At 45.7% G+C, this 26723-nt stretch overlaps 1 protein-coding gene across 4 annotated transcripts in view; it reads right to left on the bottom strand.

Annotated features, from left to right (window-relative positions):
* Window positions 1-2003: 2003 nt before the first annotated feature.
* UCKL1 (uridine-cytidine kinase 1 like 1) overlaps window positions 2004-26723 on the bottom strand; it is a 70447-nt gene continuing 45727 nt past the window's right edge. For 3 of the 4 annotated variants that reach the window (XM_088467127.1, XM_088467128.1, XM_088467125.1), the window contains exons 8-15: window positions 16685-16704; window positions 11655-11753; window positions 9212-9305; window positions 4619-4681; window positions 4141-4263; window positions 3810-3917; window positions 3564-3720; window positions 2004-2610 (exon numbers count right to left, since the gene is read on the bottom strand). In XM_088467127.1, coding sequence (XP_088323253.1) covers window positions 2540-2610; window positions 3564-3720; window positions 3810-3917; window positions 4141-4263; window positions 4619-4681; window positions 9212-9305; window positions 11655-11753; window positions 16685-16704 — 735 coding nt within the window. In that variant the 3' untranslated portion in view covers window positions 2004-2539. The remainder of the gene's footprint in view (window positions 2611-3563; window positions 3721-3809; window positions 3918-4140; window positions 4264-4618; window positions 4682-9211; window positions 9306-11654; window positions 11754-16684; window positions 16705-26723) is intronic. The other variant, XM_088467126.1, reaches the window with a different exon arrangement.

The raw sequence follows: 26723 nt of genomic DNA, 5'->3' as shown, positions 1-26723 counted from the left end.
TGATTTAGAGCCGGATGCTCTGACAGAGCACTCGCTCTGAATCAGGGCCGTCCCTGCTCCTCTTTGGAGCGGCCTCCTGGCCGCTCGCATAGCTGTGGGTGACCACCCACAGCTATAGCGAGCGGCCAAAATGATGGTCGCGATGGACCATCGCGCCCATCGGGCTTGCGACGAGACCCTGCGCTAGGGTCTCGCTACCGGAAACCCAGGAGTGCTTTTGGTTCTATCAGAGCCAAAAGCACTCCCACTGACATCACTAGTGATGTCAGTGGGGCCGGCCCCAGACGGTAGGCATTCCCATAGGAACGCCTCCGTCTGGGCAGCCACGCCCACGGTACGCCCACCAAAGGGGGCGTGCTGTCAATCACCATCGACAGCACGCCCCCTTTTGTGCGAGACCCTTAACGACGGCTTGGCCGTCATTATTCGGGTCTCGCGCATGTGCACGACGGAGCCGCCTCCGTCGTGCGCATGTGCAATTGGGCACCATCGACCCGCTTGCGAGCGTGTCAGAATCAGGCCCAGGGTCCACTGGACACATGCTCTCCGCAGGGTCACCCCGACCCTGTTGGGCAGGGGCAAATACAGGGTTTTCTGGGGGGGGGGGGGGGGGGGGGGAGACCCACGATCGCTGTGGAAATTCTCCCCATTCTGCCCACTTCACTAGGAAGTGGACAGGAATGCGGGAGAAATGCCTACTCTACCGGGGGTGCAGGAGGGTTACCTGAAAAATCTGGAGCCTCCCGCGACTTTCGGGAGAGTAGGCATGTATGGTTTTGCGTATTCTTAGTTCTGAGGTTTGAATGATCCACAGTAGCAGGAAACTGTTAACCATTATCTCTGTTGTAGCTGGTAAGTGCATCTTGCAGCAATGGCTTCTCCTCTCCCGTCCTCCCTTGCCCTTTTTCCAAGAAAAGCTCCTTTTTGTGTTTAAAATGGATTGGATGGCGGCCTCTCTCCACATTTTTCACCATTTAGGAAAGTTATATTGATTCCTTACCTGTCTTGAATTAAAACTTGCTTTCAGACTACACAATGATATGAGACCCACATATTACTCAGTGACAGTACAGCTGGAATAGTACTTAATTACAGGGTGTCCCCTTGAGGGGGTCTCTGTTTCTGACTTTCATCCCCCCCACAACCTTACCCTGTAGAGGAGAGATAGTTACTGCCTCTTCCTTTGGTTTAATCTGCTGCCCTACATGTTGCAACTGGTACTTGTCACGGTTCCTTCTCTTAAGCTCACTGCTCCTTTACTTGACCTTTTACCCTTTACTTGACCTTTCCCTACTTCGCCCCCTTTGTTTTCTTTTTCTTTCCTCTTATTCATTCCTATGTATACTCTAAGCTTTTCCCAAAGTTCTCGGCTCTGGACTGCAACAAAAAGTGGAAAAGGAAGAATGGATGATGGCGCCACCTTTTTTCTTTTTCAGTTTACTGGAGGTCCTTAAGGACTATTTTTTTGTTCTTGTTTACATTATGCCCGTTGACACTACATACTGTACCCTGTATAGTCTTCTTTAGGTGCCGCACATTGTTATGAACACTTGGGAGGCGAGTCAATTGTTTGGGCGGCAGTCGTTTTTTTAAGGTGCCAGATGGAGCAATTCAATTGTTACTCCATCTGAGCACGATAGCCGCCGGCACCGACATTTTTGCTCGGACCCTCAGGAGGGTGTGAGCAGACATGTGCTAAACCCGGACAAATAGGACTTGTATAGGTTGATAATTAATGAGCGCCAAGAACAATTGAATTGCAAAACTGGGAGCTCACTAATTATCTGCCCCCACGCAACATTTGAATCGCCCCCTTTGATTGTATTCTCTTTTTCTCTTTCCTCATTATGGTATCTGACTATTATTATGTTATTTGATCTGTGATTATATTACCATTCTAGGTGCAATAAATAAATAAAAGAAAAGTTGTCAGCGTATCATGATTTAAGCAACTTTGAATGAGGCTTCACAGTAGGTGCCAGAGAGATGCCACGTGCAACAATTTCAAGGGTGCACCACAACTATGCAACATCAGGGAAAATATCCAGCATGCAACACCAATGTGGCCAATGAAAAACTCTGGACGGTCGTGGAGTGGGCGAGTGTGGGGTGGTTTCAGCTGGCACGCTAAAATGCATAAAGCAACATTTTGATACAAAACTATTTTTTAACTACAGTTTCATTATTAAAACGTTAAACAGCACTTTCTAATAATTCTATAATAAAGGAAAAGGTAGCGTCATCTTCTGTAAATCCCAATAAATGACATCCAAAGACTACTAATTTATAGGTTGCAAGATATTTGTTTTATGTAAAATATAGTTCTTATTTTATATTACTTTGATATTTACCCATATTTTCACTGTTTAGTCTTTAAAGATAGCCGATCAGAGACTAAAAGGAGGCTGTTTATATTTTGTTTTTAAATAATAAAAACAAAAACGACACAGTTATTTAAAAAAAGAAATTCTAACAGGAACAGTGGTAGACCACAGAGGCGTGATAAGGTGCAATCATGATAGCAGAAAGCAAGGAGGAGTCATGCAAGGTCATCCTCATCGCTCCAATCTGCAGGGGCGTCTGTCCCAAAATAGCGATCCCCAAAATTACCTGAAACAAAAAAAGGTAACAATAAATAAAACCAAACTTGTGGAAGTTGAGTGTCAAATAACAGATTGGGAGGCTTCTAGCCCACTTTTGATCACTTGATGAACACAAACACATATAGGATAAGTGTGACAGCCAGAACAATTTTGCAAGCATAGCGACTGTTTTGTGATCACACACACAGAAGATTCACGCACAAAGTGAGTGACAGGTAGTAAAAGTTTGGGGGAGGTAACAGGGGGTGGTTAGAAAAACAGACTTATCGGACCATTTAAACACTGTTTTCTGGGCGTGCATAAATTAGACACTGCGTCCTTGCTCACGGCAGGAGAGCCCTCTGCTTGTCTGGACACACACTGTGTATCGGCATGTAAGACTTACTCAGAAGGCTGATGGCTGCCTGAGCTACTGTATGTTTGATGTTTCCAGTTTCAGTGGGCGTCTCTATGCACTGGACAGAAAGTAAGTCAGTTGCATATTTTCACAATTGCGATCCATGAGATATCGTAGCTGCGATGGCATTTGCGTGTGGATCTGAATCAGGTCCTATACGATGTGTACCCAGCCAACGTAATGACGTGATGCAACGATTTGTTGCGTGTGCCGTACACATTACACCATCCAGTGTACGACAATGTGATATATCGTCCCATGCTCGCATTGTTCCCAACATCGTCCCATCTGCTGTGCAGTACAGCGAATAAGACAATTTGATGAACGACCCTCGTGCATGCGCGATCGGGCGTACACACTATACAACCCGAAAAATATACCGTTCAGATCCACGTCGGAACGGTATATTGTACGATATATGTTAGAGTGTGTACCGAGCTTAAGACTTCTGAGTTGGGCTCTTTTCCATTTATTTGTAAACTTCTGAGAAAAATAGATAATTGATCTTATGGAAGATTTTAGGCATGAATAATACATGTAAACACCACTGAGAACGGACATACCAATTCCGGGGATAATTCGGAACATGTCATTAACTTTCTTGTCCACCGCCGTGGTTAATATGCGCACACGGGGGAAAGCGTAAGCCACAGAGTGCACTCCCAGTTCTGCCATGAGCAGTGACAACAGGAAGACCTTATCTTCTGGCACCTCATGGTCCTGTCAGGGTGAAAAAGATGATGGAGGGAAACTTAATGCCTTGTATTCACAAAACCCCAACCTCCCCTTACTTTCCATCACCCACTTACCAGCAGTACTCGTACAGCCATCATGGCTGCTGCTCCTGTGGACACTGTGCAGTCCATGAGAATAACGTGATCCTCACTGATATCTTTAGGGAGTCTGAGATAGTGCAGCTGAGGGGAAAAAGGGAAAGAACGGTAGCGGTGGAGACATAAGAGCCCAGGGTCAGGAAAACCAACAACAAACACTATGAATTGCCACGCAACTCTCACCCTAAATGGTTTCTGTAGCTTGATGTTTTTGCTCTCACTCTACAGTCTGTCCATTTGTGGTGGGAAACATGAGCTCAGCATGATGGTTGTGCCCTTACAATGCAAGGACACTCTGTGATCTCACCTCAGGTTCTCCGGTGCTGGGGTTGGTCTGGATTAGGATGGTTCCGATTCTTACATCCTTGCACACAGCTCTTAGTGCTGGTTCCATTGTCTCACCGGCTCTCAGTATAGAGACTCCAGTTATCTAGCACAAGAATTACACCAGTTACAATGCTACAACTGGGCGTAAGGTTTGCCTACAAGGACTGGACAGATCTGGCCAAATTGTTTGTCATTCAACACTCTCAGTTGTGGCATCAACAGAGTGCTTGGACAATGACCACATATACATCTAGATACACACAACTAGAGTTCCTTTTAAACCTGCTCAATATAATCAGATGGTAATGTATTGACAATCTTTCAGGACCTATGTATACTGTGATTTTTAGAAAAAAAAGCTATCAGTCTAAGGCCATCAATATCCCTGTCAGGATGGACTTCCTAACTAGTACCCTTCCTTCTGCAACTATTACACAGATCATACATTCTATACTCACCCGTTTACCATCATATGTCCGCCCTTTATAGTCATGTCCTTGTGGGGTCTGAACAGTGCAGCTCTAAGGAAATAAAGAAAAGGAATAGGGCAAATAAATAAGGGCAAATTGACTTCAATTCATTATGTTTAAGTGGAAAACCATTATGTTCCTGTCAGGGGGCGACTCTTGTCCTCAGATGCCTCATGCGGCATTAGCACGTATTAGCATATCCAAAGACGCAGCAGCAATGCTAGCAGCCTACAACTCTGAATCAGGCCCACGTGTCTCCATCTTACACACCATTGTATCGGCCTGAGAAGGTATTTATATACCCTTGCAAAATTACATTTCCATCCCATATATCTTTTTTATGCTACACACCTGACACATTTGCCAAACAATGCTAGGAGCAAGACAATTTTTGGAGCTTAATAACGATCCTGAGAACCTCCCATTTGGATCGTACACAATTATTCAGAATAGAAGAGAAAGTCATTGCTGAATTAAATACACCCACAAAGGTGATGTTTTAAACAGAAACTATCAGCAGGAATCAGAGCCCAATCGTCGGAATTCTGCACACACTACATTTTCAGCCTGATAATTTACTGTCAGGTCTGAAGAATGTCAGGTCTGAAGCACTTCTTATATTAGGCCTGGATGCCACTATTTTGGACCAATCATCGGCCATGGGGCCTGATTCAGACCAAGTGGGTCGATGGTCTGCACTGCGCATGCGCGAGACGCGACGAGCGAAGGACTTTCCTTCGCTCGTAGTGTCTGATCAAAGGGGGCGTGATGTTGATTGACAGCACGCCCCCTTTGGTGGACGTGCCGGGGGCGTGCCTGCCAGACGGAGGCGTTCCCAAGGGAACGCCTACCATCAGAAGCCGGCCCCACTGACATCACTAGTGATGTCAGTGGGAGTGATTTTGGCTCTGATAGAGCCAAAATCACTCCTGGCCTTGCGGTTGAGAAACTCAACCGCAGGCTTCTGCTCGCAGTGGCGATGGTCGCGATGGTCAAGACCATCGCGGCCATCATCCTGCACGCTCGTATATGCTGTGGGTGGTGACCCACAGCTATACGAGCGTCCAGGAGGACGCTCCATAGTAATGGAGGTGGGCCCTGATACAGAGCAAGCGCTCTGGTCAGAGCGTCCGGCTCTGAATCAGGGCCATAGTGCACAGACCAAACAGTGGGGGCAGATGTATGAAGCTCTAGAAAGTGATAAATTGGAGAGTGATAAATGACCAACCACTCAGCTCTTAACTGTCATGTTACAGGCTGTGTTTCAAAAATGACAGTTGGGAGCTGATTGACTGGTCGTTTATCACTCTGCACTTTATCACTTCCCAGAGCTTCATACATCTACCCCATGTGTCGGAATTTGGCTTTTTAGCCCAACAATTGTATAGTGTGTAAGCAGTTTTAGGGCCGTATTCAATTAGAAGCAAAAAAGTCAGATTCGGCGATACTTTTTCGCCGATGACGTAATTTTCGCCAGTTTCAACTTATCCCCGTATTCGATTGTAGCAATGCAACGTAATAGGTGAAAAAGTTTTGCCTATGAATACCCGGCGGAAAAAAAGTGCACAATTGGGGTTTTGGGGTGCAATTTGCGGGAACCACCCTGCAGCCTTTGAACACCCCCCCTGACGCTAACTGCGTCAAAAAACAGAAAAAAAAAACTACAAAGGACACCCCAAAAACGCACTTTGAAAAAATGGGCGAAAAAAATCAAAGTGGGGGTACAAATTCAAAAACTAGCGAAATAGCCTTTGGGGGGGGTCTGCAAGTGTGGCGGAGGTGTATTTTTGGATTGCAGGTGTTTGCTGAAGGTGCTTTTTTGGCGCTTTTTAATGCTTGACTTTAGCACCTTTAAAATATGCTTGCAGCCATTTTCATGTACTCCAAATTTGATGTGAACTTATTTTCCCCCAAAAAGTTGCAAAATGCTATTCTTCATCACTTGCTGAAAGACGCTAAATAACACCTATTGAGACCATTTAAAAAACCCAAATACCTTTAGCAGGGCTATTCGGGGGTACCCATAGCGATCCCCCATTTCAGTGCATCTTTTGCGGGGTGTCAGGCTGATTTCCCCAAAACTGACAGAACTTTTTGCCGATTTCAGTTTCGCCGGGTCCCGTTTTCGCCGATTTGGAATTGAATACGGGGATATGCGGGGACACACTTTTTCAAACCTGAAACCAGCGATAACGGCTAATTGAATACGGGCCTTAAGCTGGCCATACACTAGACCAAATTATATCCTACCAGCCAACTTGTTGATTGGTTGGAATGAAAATCTGGTAAGGAATGGGAGTAACTGACAATCAGCAATTTGCTCCCAAACTCTGGAAAATGGACAAAAACTGTAGTTTGAACAAATTGTTAGATCAAACATTTAACAAACTTGTCTCAACGGCCATTTTCATCTGTTTTCTGGCATTTAGGAGCAAATTGCTGATCATCAGTTACTCCCATATGTTACCAGATTTTCATTCCAACCAATCAACAAGTTGGATGGTTGGACAGATAATCTTTAGATGTGTGGCCAGCTTTAGTCTTTGTAGCAGCAGGCTGACACTGATTGATCTCATTTAGTTTACTGTGTATGCCAGTATTCTTAAATATTTTTCCATCTCAGATTTCCCGGTTATATCCCGTTTTATGTGTAAATAAGATAACTATTGGGCTTAGGTGGGCATACCTATTTTCCTACCCAAATTTCCGACTTGTCTAAAACACGTAAACAAATTGATATGTAAAACTGCATAAATCGCAGGGAGGACCTTCACATGAGGAATTTTACAGTATATTCACTACCTGGTATAAGTTACTTTCTCTTTACTGGAGTAGTGCCATATGAACACACAAATCCAGCAGGTTCTTTGTGGGCTTGAAGTATGCTGGTATCACACAGTCGGGCCCAGTTGTCACTTGCCGGCTGTGGCGATGAGATCCCCATTACTGGCTGCAGCCACTTGACTTGTTCCGAAACGTGCTGTACAGTAGCCCTTTTATGATCTTTGGTCAGCTGGCTGGTGACATCAATGTGGAGCCAGGAACTGATTGAACAACCTATTTAAACCCACTCTGTGTATCATACTAGTGCCATAGTATCAGGTTTACTGCTTGAGTACCGTTAGATTCCATTGTACTGACCCAGCTTGTATCCTTGTACTTTACCTTTGCCTATGAACTCAACTTGGACTTGTGCCTTTGTATTGCACCATCACTTGTAACCTCAACTTTTGTTTTGCACCTTCGCTTATGACCCTGACTTGTGCCTTTGTTTTGCACCTTCGCTTATGACCCTGACCCTGGCTTGTACCTTTGTTTTGCACCTTCCCTTATGACCCTGACCCCGGCTTGTACCTTTGTTTTGCACCTTCGCTTATGGCCATGACCCCGGCTTGTGCCTTTGTTTTGCACCTTCGCTTATGGCCCTGACTCCGGCTTGTACCTTTGTTTTGCACCTTCGCTTATGACCCTGACCCCGGCTTGTACCTTTGTTTTGCACCTTCGGTTATGACCCTGACCCCGGCTTGTACCTTTGTTTTGCACCTTCGCTTATGGCCCTGACCCCGGCTTGTGCCTTTGTTCTGCACCTTCGCTTAGGCCCTGACCTCGGCTTGTACCTTTGTTTTGCACCTTCGCTTATGACCCTGACCTCGGCTTGTACCTTTGTTTTGCACCTTCGCTTATGGCCCTGACCCCGACTTGTACCTTTGTTTTGCACCTTCGCTTATGACCCTGACCTCGGCTTGTTCCTTTGTTTTGCACCTTCGCTTATGACCCTGACCCCGGCTTGTGCCTTTGTTTTGCACCTTCGCTTAGACCCTGACCTCCGCTTGTACCTTTGTTTTGCACCTTCGCTTATGACCCTGACCCCGGCTTGTACCTTTGTTTTGCACCTTCGCTTATGGCCCTGACCCCGGCTTGTACCTTTGTTTTGCACCTTCGCTTATGGCCCTGACCCCGGCTTGTACCTTTGTTTTGCACCTTCGCTTATGACCCTGACCTCGGCTTGTCCTCTGTTTTGCACCTTCACTTATGACCCTGACCTCGGCTTGTACCTTTGTTTTGCACCTTCGCTTATCACCCTGACCCCGGCTTGTTCCTTTGTTTTGCACCTTCGCTTATGACCCTGACCCCAGCTTGTGAGAGCGCTGCGAACAGCAGATCCCTGGCAGTGAAGCTTTGCGGTGGTTCTTGGTAAAAACTGGGGGATCCATTAGACTTCACACCTCGACTTTGTAACACCGGTCTGCCTGCATCCTACAGTATATCCTTGAAGAGTGACAGTGGAATTTTGTAATTGTAATAATGGACTATAAATTAATTATTAAGCTTACTCAATTCCACATGCTCGAAGCCTACAAAGAACCTGCTGGATTTGTTTTTAATTTTTTTTTTTTTCTAATCAAAAAGGAAAAGAATCTTTAAAACTTATCTTTTTTTTTATTGTTTCAAATTTACACAAAATAATGTAGAGCCATTGCAACACATAACTATTGTGCAGAAAGAGAGAGTGTGTGTGTGTATGGAAGGGGGGTTGTGGGTGAGTAGAACCAAGTGCTGACCTCACCCCCTCAAGCTTACCCTGAATGGAAGGAAGGACAGTGCATGCTCAATCAGGAGCCTCATGAGCCGTCGTGAATAGAAGATGAATTCATCCCGGCTCGTCTCTCTATTCCTGATAGAGGGTAAATATGGACAAAATGCATTATACAATACAATTTTACTATTATTAAATACAATATATTACTCCCTCCAAAAAATTCACACTCACAGTCCTTAAAGCTAATAATAAAGACAGACCAAAGATCTTTCCTACAGAAAGAGGTGACCCTAGGAATGCATTGGTTTTTAACCATTTTTTTATTTTTTGCAATATACACACTTGCTATTAGCCATCAATAAAACCTCTCTAACATAGCTGAAATAACTCCTCTGTATAAAATAATTAAATACAACTGCTAAAATGCACTCACAAAAGTATAATATATGAACTCAACAAGCAATAAATCACCTAACAGCATCAGTGGTGCATTTACAAACAACCAATCAGGAGAAATTTGTTGGTGACAGCAAATAATACGGATTTCTCAGGCGTATATGCATATGTGTCCGGCTCTATCATTCAATTCCGCAGAGGTGCATATGTGTACATTGCATTAAAGCATGATGTGCTATGCAAACTTGATTCAGATTATGACGGAATTGCAAAGCTGCTCGCAAGCAGCTTTGCTATTCCGTCTTTGCTAATATGCAAGTGCAGCAGGAGGCGTATGACACCCCCTGCTCCATTTACTATCCCAGCACTGCGACCGCCGGCCAGCTGAGTAAGCCTCAGCTTACTCAGACTGGCTGGCTTGCGAGGTTAGTAAACTGCGTCCATGAAAGAAGCCCCTGGCCTTGCCACTCTCGGGAAACTAGACGGACAAGCCCGCGTTTCTGGGAACGCCGGCCGTCCCTGCCCCAACCCTTAAATGACTCTACCTATCAATCTGGCATAGGCATAGCATTGGCTGCGGGTGAACACGCAGAACCCATTCTGCACATTCGCAGAACGGGTCCTGCGCACAGCAGATTCACGATAATCGAATTAGCCAACTTTGCGTCAGTCCCATAAACTCTAATATATAACATGCACATAATTTATAATGGAAATATGTGAAAACTTTATCTGTACATACAGAAGTGTTCTAAATACACAGAATCTTTAGAACCACTATAATGGATATAGGATGCCTGTTTCATGAGACCAAGGCGAGAAATGTACCTAGTGCACAATATAATCCAAAATTCTGCTTTTGTTTTATATAAGCCTAATAGAATTAACAATTACAATAAAGAAAATTGTTATTTTCATACAATCTTGTGTGGTGAGAGGGGTTGTCTCTCACCTGAATTGCCCACATTCTGGTGGAATTAGCTCCCTCCAAAGGAGGCTGGAGTGAAACCTGTGCGTTCTGCATTAGCAGTGGAGGTGTGGAATTGTAGGTTTTCACATTAACACAGACCCAGCTGGAATAATCACTGGAGCACAAGAAGGGTTTAAAACTTTCACACACCTGTTGCTCATTGCTCCTGATGCTGGATAAGCTAGCCAGGAGATAGGCTGGGGGTGGTGATTAGCATTAGGGTGCCAGGACCTGGAGGGTCCACAGACTTTCGCACAAGGAGTGCTGAGACATTTACTTTTATGTTGTTTGCTTATTTTCTGTTATGTACCTGTGTTTTTCCAGGCCTAACCTCATGTGTGCTAAGGTGCAGTGTCTGCTACCATCAAAAAGACACTGCTTTACCAAGTACCTACCTGTCTGGATTCCTTATTTCAATACCCTTGTTACACTTGTAAAACATAAAATTAAAAAGAAAAATGTATCGACTAAGCCAAACATTTACAGACTCTAATGTAGTAATGAGGAGTAATATTTCCACAACTACAATACTATTATCAGAAAATTATAACCCATGAATAACATAAAATGTTTTCGAAAGGAAATATGTGAGAACTAAACCTGTTCAGAAAGGAATGTTAATCTAGAAAATTGTAATAGTTATTATAACATCAGCAGCTCACGAGTTCCAGAACAGAAAATATAGAAAGTATGTGATATTAATCTGCATTGTTTTGTTGTCATAAGTTAGAGTAAAATAATATGGAAACACATGATTTAAAAAAAGAAAAAAAAAAAGAAGTATATGAGAGACACACTTGTGTCACCTACCCAGGGTCTCCACACTAACATAGGCCCATGACCTTATATTGATGATCAGCCACCAGCTAGGGACATAGTTGGACATAAATCATAAATATTAAAACTATAGTCTCTATTTTCCCCACAAAATGATGCAGTTTTTATTCTTTTACATATTTAGGTAGACATTTGGGGTTGGTAGTGTAGGGGGGTGTATACACCCATATGGCACTGGCCACACCCACACAGCACTTGTCACAGCTCCTCCCCTTCTCACAATAGGTCTTTGATCATTTTCAGCCCCAGGCCCATGTGCCCTACTCCGACCCTGCACCTACCTTATAATTGTGTGCATGACGCTTACTTGGGGTGTTTCCTTTAACACGCTCAGTGTTCGTGGCAGTGGTTGTGACTGGTGGGCAGAAGCCAGGGCAGCCCTAATGTCAGAAACAGAGATGGGATTGAGACGTGCCATCCTGTAGGACACCTGTAGTATACATGCCACATACTGTATATGTTAGAGTCAAGCCAGCTGTACATCATACATTAGCAGGGGACCCTCCTTACAACACATGCAAGATTTCAAACATGATAGAAAATAAGGGAACTTGTGTCCCATAAATCAGTATAACTTTGAGTCCTACATTTATACAGAGCCCATTTACCCAACTGCTGATCAGTTCCTTTACTAGATCAGATTTAAAGGGGGTTTCCACTTTCAAATTGCTCTACACACATATTTAGTAAATAATGTATACTAAATACTAAGGGCCATATTCAATTATATGCGAAAAGTCCGACTTTTCACCATCGCCTTTTTTCCAGGGGATAAAGTATCGGGCGCGTGCCCGTGTATCCCCGTATTCAATTAGGATTTGGCGAAAACGGGGCCCGGCGGAAAGGTAAGTAGCGAAAAGTCCTGTCACTTTTGGGGAAATCAGCCTGTCACCCCCCAAAAAGTTGGTTTGACATGGGGGAATCACTATGGGTACTCTCAATTTGGCCTGCTGAAGCTATTTGGGGTTTTTAAATGGTGTCGGCAGGTGCTTTTATGTGTCCTTAAAGAAGTGGTGAAGAAGAACATTTAGCAACTTTTTTGGGGAATACAACTAGTCCCATCAAATTTGGGGTACATGAAAATGGGTGCAAGCATATTTTGAAGTCCCTAAAGTGAACTTTTAACATTCTTCCACCTGCCGCAACCATCCGCATTGTAGAAAACACCTGCCGCATACTTGGGGACCCCCCCTGAGTCTATTTGGCTAGTCTGTAAGTTTGTCCTCCAACTTTTTTTTTTTTTGCCCCCAAAATGAAAACACTTTTTTTTGGGGTGTCCTATGCTAATTTATTTAAATTTTTTGACAGTTAACTTTTAAGGGACATTCAAAGGACTGCAGGGTACTTTTTTGAAGTCTGCACCCCAAAACCCCAATTCTGTACTTTTTTCGCCACCTATTCATAGGTGAAAACTTATCCTCGTTTTTTGACAAAGACTTTTCGCACCTGAGAAAAGTCTTTGTAATTGAATATGGAGATAAGTGAAAATGGCGAAAATGACATCATCGGCCCCGATAACGGATTTTTCGCTGCTAATTGAATAATTAATTATTAGTCTCTAATACAGAGTAAACCATGAAGGGGCAAAATGCTTCCAATTAAGCAGGACGAGACCTGAAGGCCGCCAGCTTTTAGCTGGAGGAAGATCAAATCCTTTTGCTAAGTGAGATGAGCATGGAATGTCCTTAAAAATGGTCCATATCTACCACTTGTTTCATAATTTCATATTGTTGGTATCCTTTTTGTGCACCAAGAAACGCCCTCCCTCTGCCCAATTCCTCCCCATGGTTCACACAAAATTCTTGTTTTATGCAAACACTGTTATCTTGCTCCACATATCCATGTGCTTTAGTGAAGTCTAGGCGTACAGGAGATTGAAGCTTGGTCACTGTGCACTCTGGGCCTGATTCAGACCCGGTCGCAAGAACTGAGTGCTCGCAACCGGGTCGATGGTGGCCCAGAGTGTGCAAGACCCGGATAGCGACGGGCAAGCCGTCGCTCCAGGTCTCGTACCAAAGGGGGCGTGCTGTCGATGTTGAGTGACAGCACGCCCCCTTTGGTGGGCGGGCCGGGGGGGTGGCTGCCCAGACGGAGGCGTTCCCATGTGAACGCCTCCGTTTGGGGGTGGACCCACTGACATCAGCGGACCCACTAACATCTAACAGAGTCGAAATCTCTCTGGGGCTTGCGGCAACGAGACTCTACAACAAGGGTCTCATCGCAAGTACAATGGTCGCGATGGTCTTGACCACCGCGACCATCTTCCTGGCTGCTCACTATAGCTATGGGTGGTCACCCACAGCTATGCGAGCGGCCAGGAGGCCGTTCTAAAAAAAAAAAAAAAGACCGGCCCTGATTCAGAGCAAGCACTCTGTCAGAGCGTCCGGCTCTGAATCAGGGGCTCTGTGTATAGCTAGCTACACACTGTCAGATTTTTTTTTGACTGGGATGAGGAACGGGATGATTTTTCGGAAAATTGAAAGCCCCGATATCTGTGCTACACATTAGGCAATTTTCCATAGAAGCTAGTGATTTTTCACCCCACCACACTGATTTTGCATATATTCTCCCACAAGGATGATGACATACTGATAGGAGAACATAGATTATCGAAAGTGCGTATACACTGCTCAATATCGGGAAATCGAGGCCGAGATTTTCGTTCTTGACCGACAGATGAGATAATCGAAGGCATGCATTTGTAGATGTTTTCTTACCGTTTTATCAATGAAACGATCGTTCATACACACTATACAATAAATCAAGCCGACCACCCGATTATTTGCAAATCGGCCCATTAATTGTATAGTGTGTAGGTAGCTTATGACCATCAAATAGTCCTACATTTATACATTTTGACTAAAAAAATGTTTGTACGTACTGTATATATGGGCAGCACAAACGGTGTAATGGTTAGCATTACAGCTCCACAGCAATGAGGATGTGGGTTCAACTCCCACTACGGCCCTAAGTGTTAATGTGTGGAGCTTGTATATTCTTCCTGTGCTTGCATGGGTTTCCTCCAGGTGCTCAGGTTTCCTCCCACACTCCAAAAATATACTGGTAAGTTAACTGGCTCCCAACAAAAATTAACCATAGTGTGTGAGAGCATGTGGTAAGGAATATCAGGCCTGATTCAGATTTGGGAATAAAGTAAGATAGAGCAAGTTATACCTCTTTTGTACTGCTGCGATAACGAAGGTTATTGCTGGGTCTACCTGGGTCGCAGCTCAGTGTAAAAGGGTCCCTGAAAAATAACCCGGGTCAAGTGACCCGGCAATCCAACCCAGGTAGCTACCAGGGTCAGACCCAGGATGGACCTGGGTAATGGTGTGGTAAACGGCGCAACCCGGGTTATCCGACCTGGGTCATGCCTAAAATGAGCTGATTGGTGGTTGTGGAGCAGTCACCTCCCAGTTTTTATGACCTCACAAGTTTAGAAGGGCAGACCAGTGTGAACGGGGCTAACCTGAGAATAACCCAGATTGATGGTGTGGTGTAAACGATGTCAGACCTGGGTCTGACCTAGGTTGGAACCATGTCTGAAAACCTAGGTGGGACCCGGGTTTTTGGTGGAAAAGAGGTATAACTGTGTACCTGGACAAACCATCTAGCAATGCAAGGGTTGCAAATACATATATTTTTATCTACATGTAGGGTAAATACTGGCTGCTTCTGCATGTAGTTTACAAATGCTGGACAGCTTTATTTTTACACTGCAATTTAGATTTCAGTTTGTACACACTCTTCCCAAATCTAAATCTCTCTGCACATTTTAAATTTGCTCAACCTGCAGTGCAGTACGGTTTTACCAAGATTACTTGCTCTTTCTTAAGGTGCCCATCCACTAGCTGACGGAGAAACGAGAGCACGATTACGACATTGTAATCGTGTTGTAGTTTCTCCGTCTGTGATGAGCCCAACTGAACAAGTAGACGTTCAGTGCAGGCTCATCAATCATTTGGCAACCTGCTGAACCTGACGATATCGTCAGGTTGTCCAGCATGTTTGCCCGATGATAGATGTCAGATACGACTAGCGGGCGCACGCATCGCTGGTCGTTTACGACTTTAAAGTGCCCGATTTGCAAACAATTGCACGATAACGACTTCGTTATCGTGCAATCGCCTGTCAAAATCGTCAAGTGGATGGGCACCTTGACTCTGGGCGTGATTCAGCTTGGATCGCAGTTGCTAATACGCACGCAATCGGCCCATTGAGCTCAGTATTACTTATGCTGATGGGGAGCAGTTATGTTAGGCTTTAGCAAAGAGTGCATATAGCAGAAGTACTAAGAGAGCTGTTGCTATACTCTAGTGCACAGGTTCTCAAACTCGTTCCTCAGGACCCCAAACAGTGCATGTTTTCCAGGTCTCCTCACAGAATCATAAGTGAAATAATTAGTTCAGCCTGTGGATCTTTTAAATGTGTCAGTGAGTAATGAATACACCTGTGCAGCTGTTGGGTGACCAGGAAAACGTGACCTGTATGGGGTCCTGAGGAGTTTGAGTCCCACTGATCTAATGTCATCTGATAAAATAAAAATATACAAAACAGATCAAGAAATTCTAATAAATTGTATATGGAGGCAGCCCCTATTAGTGGGCACCTCTTTCACCTTGTGCAAAATGTTAGTAGCTTTTCTAACTTATATTTCCCATTGCAGTTCCCTGTGCTTCATTAATTAACTAATGAGAAAGAGTTTTTAAACATCAATTAATCAATTCAAGCCAGGTTTCTACAACATAAGAAAAAAACCCAGAAGAAAAGCAGTTTGCCACTGCTAGATTTTATCATGCTGAAGAGTAATTGGGCTATATTTACGAAACGCGACCTAGAGTCAGTGTAAAGCTGTGGGTGCCGTTCTATATTTCACCTGAAACCCGCCGGGAAGCAGCGTTGCTTCGTAGACAAAGCCCATTGTCTTTATTTGCAGAGTGCAAGACAGCCAAGGCACAGCGAAAAATTCTATTCTGTGGCACTGTGTATCTAGCTTTCTGCCAAAGCACATGGACGTGAAACAGTATGGTGGCACTCTACAAAGTGATAATAATAATCACTATATGTTTATTATGAAAGACAGGTAAGAGGGGCTAGTGATCTACAGGGACCACAAGTGAATCCTGTAATAACTTGCACAGGCAAAGTATAAATACAGTGCAATGTTCTCACTACAGGTTAATTGTGTCAGTGTGAGTCTTACATGACTAACTTGCACATAGATTTAATAAATGAGATAACCAAAGCAGAGTGAGAACACAAGAGATGTCAGCAGAGGTGAAGGAACATGCAGGCTGAACACAGATCTCACATGTCCCAGCGGAGCTTCCTCTGCCAAGAATATACACGGGAAGAAGGGAAGAGGATGAGCAGAGCATGGGTCACATATGGAAGGAGAAAGGAGAAGTCAGCAATTGGAAGGGAAAATGATGGATGGATACATACCTGCTAAAGCTGGCCATACACCTGAAGATTATCTTTCCAACTAGCCATCTAGTTATCTGGTTGGAACGATAATCTGGTAATATATGGGAACAAGCGGCAATCGACCATTTGCTCCCAAACACTGGAAAATGGATTAAATCAGTCGTTCAGACAAGTTTATGAATCCGTTTGATTTAACCAATTTGTCTGAAGAACTGTTTTTGTCTGTTTTTCAGGGTTTGGGAGCTTGTTCCCATACATTACCAGATTTTCATTCCAATCAGCCAACTATTTAGGTGTATAGCCATCTTAACCCATACATCCCCACCATGTGCCTAATGGACTGATAATAACGGGATATGATGTACAGGTGAGGGAGCTTATCACACAGCCTCCATCACCAAAAATGTACAATGGTATGAGGCTAGTAGTACACTAACACAAATCCAAAATTTGTAAAGAAAATGAGAAAGTCTATACCATAGTCTACACGCAATGGGGCAATTATTTTAAGAGTTGAGCCAATATCCATTGGGACTGTAGGCTTCCCATTCTATAGGAACCAGTTATATCACTAAGGGATGACACTTTGTGCATACAACAGCAGTTTCTTTGTTATTTACACAGTAATTTTACAATTTCCACTGCAAGCAGGCAAATATATGTACAAATGCATACTGTATCCATTTTTCCCTACTACAATATAGGAATCTAATTAATCTCTTAAAACAGTGGTCGGGGAACAGGGGTAAATTACCACACATGGGGTAAAAATTTAATTCCTGGGGGTAATGGACGGACAGCCGGGCATGCATATGAATCATTCTATGCATGCCCGACTGTCCGTCCATTACCCCCGGTGGTGCCGCAGGGAGGCTCAAAGCCAAATGCCCGCTTAGATGTTATTACCAGCGGGCGCCCGGCTCCTTCCCTTTTTTTGTACAAGCGGCACTACAGGGGCATTATATGGGGGCACTACTACAGGGGCATTATATGGGGGCACTACTACAGGGGCATAACTATGTGAGCACTACTACAGGGGCATAACTATGGGGGCACTACTACAGGGGCATTATATGGGGCACTACTACAGGGGCATTATATGGGGGCACTACTATATGATTTCCTTCCTTTCAAATCAAGGGGGTAACGTTGGCGTATCTAAATATATTTTGGGGTAAAAGGTAAAATAGTTCCATGACCCCTGTCTTAACAGGCAGCAGTTGACAAATAGTACATGCTGCAGTCATTTGCACAGTCAATGGTTGCACTTGCTCTGTTCTTCTTAGGTTCTAACAGATCTAAGTCATGTCTTAAAATAGCCACCTAGGGTGCAGTGTCCGAGTGGTGTCAGGCTGCAGGTGATAGAAGATCTGTGGGCTTCCTGTGCAGTATGCGGGGGAGCTATGAGAGGAAGGAGTGTGGGTAGCTTCCTGCTCTCATCACAAGCCTGGCCCACAGTGGAAAAATAGCCCCCCCACCCAAATCAAGTTGCTCTGTGGCAACAATAGACACACGGGAGGGAGGGGAGAGAGGAGAAGCAGTTTGTGCGAGGGAGAGACATACAAAGTGTGAAAGAGACAGACATAATGCTATATTCATATATATATATATTTCAGAGACATTGGGGCAGAGCAGATGTGTGTCAGGTATGTGTCTCAAACGCTGTGGCCTTTGGCACATGAAAACTCTCTCCTTGACATGCTTACTGAGGCTGGTAATTCATTTTCATTTTAACTATATTAATGTTAATGTAAAATCCTAGAGAATAAGAACCAACAGTGAGAACGGTATCTTACTGTATATACATAGTAATAAGTGGCACTGTGCTATGTTCTACATGGAAACATTTCTTCAACAAATATTTAAAACATCAACTGAGTGCTAAGATACATGCAGACTGACATTTTTTCATATTTAAAAGAACCTGGCATTAGCACTTTAAGGGGTCGAATCAATTACATGCGAGTGGGGCGAGTTGCCTCTGTAACGGTGGCAACAGCAACTTTACTCGACCCCCTCGCACCCAATCTCTTCCCAGACTCATGGATTATTTGTACGCAGTCCTATGGGGCTGCAAACAAAAATGTGCAAGTTTGGCGGTACCGTAAGTGTGGCATATAGCCGCTCCACTCGCAAGTAGGGGGCCAATCCCGAGCCATTTTTTCAATTCCGGGATTCAGTTGATCATTGAAAATACAGAGGGGGGGGAGAAGGTGGGGAATAAAGACAAAGTGACCCGTTTGTCGCATCCTTATGTGTGTGGCGGCAGAGTGTGGGGAAAGCTGTGGCTCCTGCTGGCTGGCAATCAAGCACACCACCACTATGACTATGAATGCCTGGTACGTTGGTCTCTGGCGGCGGGCCAGACCGCATCAGCTGTTGCCTGGCAACGCGCCAGCGAGGTCCGGAGAAGGGCTAGCACACATGACCACAGCTGGACCAATGGACCGGGCGTTCAAGTAGTTCTTCACTGGTGTGCCAGGTAAACCCGGCGGTTTTGGGCCAGAATCCCGGGATCCTGTTCCCGGGATTGGCCTCCATACTCGCAAGCACAAAGCCAACTTGAATTGAACCCTAAGGGGTATATTTAATAATGTGAGAAGTGGAGATGTTGCCCATAGCAACCAGTCAGATTCTACAACATTTAACTAGCACCTTCTAGAAGATAATAGCTAGCATCTGATTGGTTGCTATGGGCAACATCTCCACTTCTAAAAACTCTCACCTTACTAAATATACCCCTAAGTGTTGCTTTCTATGTATAAATGTTTTTTGTTTTGATCATATCTACAGTATTAAACCTCTACAGGTTTTCACTTACTGTTAAGACATTTTATTATTAACATCTCATTGTGAGGTGCCATAAATTTCCAAGGCACTGTACAGACCAAGGATATAAAACAGGGTAAATGGATGCAAGCAGGGTCATGTAGTTGAACAGGTGCTTTACGTGAAGGCCCAGAATGATTAAGTATTGTTTATTTATCACCAATAAATTGTGCAGTACTTTACAGAGAATGTTTAATCATTTACATCATCATAATGTAAGCCAATCAAAAGGAGGATGTTACAGCATGGAGAGGACATGGTTAAGATAACAAGGAGGAGTAGGTTCCTGTAAGGAAGGTTGAAGATGGCGAACTGTTTGGAAGAAACCGCAAATGAGAAGCAGGGTTCTTACAACAAACTGGGTCTGAGAATCGACTAGCTCTACGCATTTTTTTACATTCAGCTTTCATTGTGAGCTTTGCAGATTAAGTGCAATAAATGGGAAAAGACAGGCCAGTGGAAATAGATATGGAATAACCAACATCAGCAAACATAGGTGGTAAACTTACCTGGTAACTTTTGACTTTACAGACATCATGATATCTATTTGTGATTGCAGTGACCTATCAGTTGTTTAAACATTCCTGGGTACAGTGACTCATTTCCTGGATCCAGACTGGTGGTAAATGTAGGTGACTGCCGTTGTGTATGTTTGAAATGGACAGGTGATCAGTGAAGAAGTACTGCTCAAAGCTTGAGAATGTTTAAGAGGAGATTTCAGTAAAGATTAACAACTCTGATAGGACATTGCTCCCCAGCTTTGTAGACTGGCCTCCGTGGCAGACAGGGTTGGCTGTATGCTGGCTGAGACCTCAACTGCAACTCTGAATGATTGAGTAACAGAAAAATTAAGTTGGAAGCCAATTAGGATCATAAAGTTGCCCATTTTCATTGAGTGAATAAGGAAGCTAAGAGATTCCATTTTGATGTGATATGTTGAACACCCAGTAGTTGCTGATGTAACGGGGCCATTTCTCTTAAACAGAAACCTTCCCCCCATAGTCTCCTGAGTTTCTTGGGGGAAGGGGACAAAAAGATCATGGAGACAATGCCTTGGAATTCTAGAGCTTCTTCTGGACTTGACTTCCAGGTAGACATCTTGTGGACAAGGGAGCAGGATTCTGATTGGTTGAAAAAAATAAGAGTTATGGTATAACATACCTTTGTTAACTCTTTTTCTTCGAGGTCCATGGGGTCCACAGGCATTACGTTGGGGTATGAATCCCGGTCACCAAACAGTTAATACAAACAAGCTCTCTGCTCCCAGGATGCACCGGGTTTCCTCCTCATATACCCCACCTCCTGCCTCAGGTAGCCAGTTCGTTACCAAGCTCAAGCAGGCAGAGACAAACAAAGGGTAAGAAAGAAAAGACCCATACTTACGAGTCCAGACTCTCAAGAGAAGAAACTACGGAAAACCTCCCCCAGAACTACAGGTGCGTCTGGGTGGGTGTCCTGTGGACCCCATGGACCTCAAAGAAAAAGAGTTAACAAAGTTATGTTATACCATAACTCTTATTTCTTCTTTGGGGTCCATGGGGTCCACAGCCATTACGTTGGAGATATCCCAAAGCACTAACCCTACGGGCGTGGATGCTCCTGACTCTCGGAAGAGAGGAGAATCCTACGCCCGAAGGAGGCATCCTGAGAGGCAAAAGTGTCAAAGGCATAAAATTTGACAAAGGCATGGATGGAAGACCATGTGGCTGCTTTATATAATTGCTCAGCAGAAGCACCCCGGCGGGCCGTCCATGATGGACCTACCGCCCTAGTAGAATGTGCCGTCACTGAATCCGGCACACGCATACCAGCCTGTGTATAAGCCAATGGCTGGCCAGCCAATAAACAACCATAAAGCACAAAAAGTGTATCGGACTTCCTCCATTTGCTCGTGCGTTTAACATAAATTCTCAACGCACGGACCACATCTAGGGAAACCTCACTTTGTGAGAGACTTGTGCCCTGAAATGCTGGAACTACTATTTCTTCATTAATATGAAATTTAGACACCACTTTCGGAAGGTAACCCTCCCTAGTACGTAGTACTGCTATATCTTGATGAAATATCAAGAACGGCTCCCGGAAGGAAAGCGCAGCTAAATCCGACACTCTACGTGCAGATGCCATAGCAAGGAGGAATACCGTCTTTGCTGTTAGCCACTTGATGTCTATTGAATTTAAAGGCTCGAATGGAGGAGCCTGTAAAACCTTCAGAACTAGAGTCAGGTCCCACGGAACAACCGGGGAAACGAAGGGAGGCTGAATCCTCAACACCCCCTGAAAAAAGGTCATTATATCCGGTCTCAGAGCAATTTTATGTTGGAACCAGACTGAAAGAGCTGACACCTGTACCCTTAAAGAGGCCAGGCGTAGCCCTTTTTCCAGACCGCTTTGAAGAAAATCCAGCACTCTGGATATCAGGAATTTATGTGGATCATACCCTTTCAGTTCACACCACTGAAAGAAAGTATGCCAAACCCTATAATATATACGGGCTGAGGATGGTTTCCGTGCCTTCAGCATCGTCCGTATAACAGACTCGGAAAACCCCTTTTACCTCAAGACGGAGGCCTCAAGAGCCATGCCGTCAAAGATAGCCGATGAAGATCCGGGTACCAGCAGGGACCCTGTAGCAACAGATCCGGTCTCAATGGCAGAGGCCATGGAGTGTCTATGGAGAGAGACCATAGATCTGTGAACCAGTGCCGTCTCGGCCACGCCGGAGCTATTAATATGACGGTGCTGCCCTCTTGTTTGATCTTTCTGACCACTCTGGGCAGAAGAGCAAATGGTGGAAACAGATATACCAGCTTGTAACGCCACTTTACTGTCAGTGCGTCTACAAACTCGGCTCTCGGATCTCTTGTCCAGGATCCATACCTGGGAACCTTGTTGTTCCTTCTTGATGCCATCAGATCTATTTCTGGTAGACCCCACCTGTCCACAAGGTTCCAAAAACCTGTGGATGTAGGGCCCATTCCCCTGCATTAATCTCTTGCCGACTGAGAAAATCAGCCTCCCAATTCAGGATTCCTGGAATGAACACGGCAGATATCGTGGGCAGATGAGTCTCTGCCAATACCAGTATTCTTGATACCTTTGCCAAGGCGGCCCGACTCCTCGTGCCCCCTTGATGATTTAGGTAGGCGACTGCGGTGCGATTGTCCGACTGTATCTGCACCGACCTGCCCTTTAAGATTTCCTGAGCCTGCACTAAAGCTTTGAATATAGCTCTTAGTTCCAGGATATTTATCGGTAGCCGGCTTTCCGTCACTGACCACTTTCCTTGGAAAGTGTGTGACCCCGTCATCGCCCCCCAACCTTGAAGACTGGCGTCGGTTTTGACTAATGTCCAATCCGAAACCCAAAAGGGGCGACCCTGCCTGAGATGCTTTGTCTGCAACCACCAGGTCAGGGACAACCGTACCTCTGGAGAGAGATGCAGCAGCTGGGACCTGATCGTGCGATGATCCTTGTTCCAGCGAGACAGAATGAATTGCTGCAGTGGTCTGGAGTGGAATTGAGCGTAATCCACCATCCTGAAGGTGGCCACCATCGACCACAGGACCTGCATGGCTACTAGAATGGATATTTGCCTGTTGCGAAGCAACCTGCGTATTCGTGATTGTAGAGCAAGGATCTTCTCCTCCGGCAGATATATTCTCTGCACCACGGAGTCCAATCTCGCTCCCAAATGACACATCTGTTGTACCGGACAAGGTGACGACTTTTGCCAGTTTATAATCCAGCCGTGACTGTACAGACATGATACTGTCAGCCTCAAATGATCCTGTAACTGCTGTGGGGACTGCCCCAGCATCAGGAGGTCGTCCAAGTAAGGCAAAATCCTGACGCCTTGGCGCCTGAGGCATGCCATCATCACTGCCATCACCTTGGTGAATACCCGAGGGGCTGTGGACAGGCCAAACGGCAGGGCCTGGAACTGAAATTGTTCCTCCCCTACCGGAAAACGAATACATTTTTGATGAGCCTGTGTGATTGGGATGTGAAGGTAGGCATCTTGTATGTCTAGGGACACCATATAGTCCCCCTGTTCCATTGCCAACACAAACAATCGCAATGTTTCCATCCTGAACCCGGGGGCTCTAACAAATTTGTTGAGCTCTCTCAGAACCAAGAACAGATTGGAGTAAAACCCCTCTCGGAACTGGTTCTCTGACACCGTAATCACTACTTCTGATGCTAGTAAGGCAAGAATAGCCTTCTGAAGGGCTAAAGCTCTTTCTGAACCCACCTGCGGGTTTACACAAAAGAACCTTTGAGGAGGAGTCTTCCAAAACGTGAGGGCGTACCCTCGGGAAACTCCCCGAACCCAGGCATCCTCCGTCATGAGGTGCCAGGGCTCTGAGAACCGAAGCAGGTGGCCCCCCACCCTGGGATCCCCAAGGGGGAGGCCCGTCCCATCAGGCCACTGGTTTATCCTGGACCCTAGATCCTGGACGTTTGTTCTGCCAGGGCTTCCTGGGTCCTGCCTTTCTTGGTGGAAATCTCGCTGAGGGCTGACCTTTGGCCTTGCCCTGCGGCCAAAACCCCGAAAGGACGCCCTCCTCAATTTAGACGAGGTTGCTGATGGTAAACCTGCCGTCTTTGAGGCTGCCATGGAGGATACAATTTTGTCCAGTTCTGGACCAAAGAACACACCTCCTGTGAATGGAAGGAATTCTAGGGCATTTTTGGACCCAACATCTGCCCTCCAATCCTTCAACCAGAGGATCCTACATGCCGCCACGGACTCAGCTGAAACTTTAGAGGAAAGGATCCCTGCATCCAAGGCGGCATCACCCAAATAAGAGGCCCCTTCTCTAATAAAGGAGATCATATCCAGTTGCTCCTTAGAGGCATCTGGTAAAGACTCAGTTTTGGACCACTCCTCAATAGCTCTTGCTACCCAGGCAGTGGCCATAGCTGGGCGGGTGGCCGTTCCTGCCAGCGAAAAAATTGATTTGATACAAGACTCCAGTCTCCTATCCGTGGTTTCCTTCAGCAAAACTGCTGGGATTAGCAAACTTGTAAGTTTAATCAGCTGTGCCACATGCGCATCAACTGATGGTGGATTCTCCCACTTGGCACAGTCCTCTGCTGGAAAAGGATATAGAAGCGCCATTCTTTTAGAAGAATGGCTTATCTTATCCGGACGGACCCAAGCTTCCTCCATAAGTTCTGATAAATGTTCAGACTTTGGGAATTCTGCCTTAACCACTTTTTGGTGCTTGAACAGGGGGGCTTTCCTAAGCGGAAGATCCCCTTCCTCGATATTTAACACCGATTTTACATCCCTTATCAGAAAAGGGACATCGGCTACTGGGAAACGATCATCACCCTCCTCGGAGCTAGACTCCTGCGAAAAGTCCTGTGCCTGTTCCTCGTCGGAGGAGGCACTCGAGTACTCACCCATGTTAGGCGGTACATGGCGCCTAGATTTAGGCTGCTTTGGCTTGACAGCCTGAGGCTGAAAACCCCCCGAGGATGATGCCATAACCTTACCAGCACCAGGGTCCATCCAAGGCGGCCACATCATGGGCATAGGATGCAACTGGTGAGGGAAACCCCAAACCGGTGGTACCGGGGCAGCCAGCCGTTCCGCCACCTGAGCCATAACCTGAGAAAATGATGCCCAAGGAGGCTCAGGGCCTGAAACAGGCAAACTTAATTGGTGTGGTGGCTGTCTGAAACAGTTCCCTCAAAGCCCATTTTGTAGAAAGTCCTGTGGGGACAATCCTGCCTTGCAGGCTACACAGGATATCAGCAACGGGGCTCTCGCCACCTGACCCTCAGACTCCTTAGACATAACACTATGCCACTGGTTCTGAGCGTATATGTGCTGCTTTCTACTCTCAACCCACACACCTGTAGCAAGGGAAGGGGAGAGACAGTGACAGTATACAGGAATTACAGTTCTTTTACAGAAGAAATAGTATCCATAAACAACAATCACATGTCATGCATAAATACTCTGCGAGCCATATGCATATAAGCTCTCACTACCATAATCAGCCTCAGCTTAGGTTGGATAGAGCCCTGTAAAAACCTAGACCAGCAGTAGGCAAGGTATACAGGGAGACTGCCCAGCGTCCCTCTTGTAGGAGCAGCGTTCAGAGAGCAACTGACATACACTCTGGCTGCCCTATATGGAGGCTGGGAGGAACAATCCACAATCAACTGTGCCAGAAGACTGAACTAGCGTGTGGATTGGGGGAGGGGCCGCCGGGGAAGCGTACCTCCCCTATGCTGCTTGGACCTGCCCGGTAAACTGACCTGGCCGCCACCACAAGCACCGGCTGGTCAGGAACATCAAATCCCGGTGGTTCAGGCTAGGAGAACAAGCCGTATGCCTCCTGACTGCAGCGCGCCTCCGGCCAGTCTCACCGCCGGAGGCCGGACTGCCACGTGGTCCTGGCGCCAGCGGACGCCGCGGCCACCTGCTTACCTGCCATCCCCTTGATCCGGTTGCGATCCAGGGCCAGACAGCCCCTGCCGAATCCCCTGCCAAGGACCAGCAGAGGCTAGCGGTGCGGCGCCGGAGGAGGTAGTTGCAGCGCGTGGCCGGTGCGCCTCCAATCAGGCGCGAGGCTGCTTCCAGGACAGCTCAGACCACCCGCTGAGATAGAGAGTAAAACTCTCTTTTTTTTTTTTTGTACTCGTCTGCAGGACTGCTCCAGCAGTCCCACTGTCTATGTGGTGAACACTCCAAACAGGAAGAACTGGCTACCTGAGGCAGGAGGTGGGGTATATGAGGAGGAAACCCGGTGCATCCTGGGAGCAGAGAGCTCGTTTGTATTAACTGTTTGGTGACCGGGATTCATACCCCAACGTAATGGCTGTGGACCCCATGGACCCCGAAGAAGAAAACAACTGTACTCTGCATGGGAGTGTTTACCTGACTGAAAGAGGGCTCTACACTAGAAGATTTCTATATGTTCCTCCACAAGGTCACAGAAGAGTTGTCTGCCATGATAGGTGTAAGATAGCAGAAATTACTCCAGTGTTCCCCAATGCCTGTGCAAATCCAAATGCTTTCTATTCAAGCACCTGGAGGTAAATGCTTTAGCTCAAAGGCTGCCAGCATCTCCTTT

The sequence above is a fragment of the Taudactylus pleione genome, unplaced genomic scaffold, assembly GCF_031769625.1.
Source record: "Taudactylus pleione unplaced genomic scaffold, aTauple2 ptg000069l, whole genome shotgun sequence".
Classification (NCBI taxonomy): Eukaryota; Metazoa; Chordata; class Amphibia; order Anura; family Myobatrachidae; genus Taudactylus; species Taudactylus pleione.
Note: the sequence above shows the minus strand (reverse complement) of the source record. Positions and strands in the feature narration are given on the sequence as shown.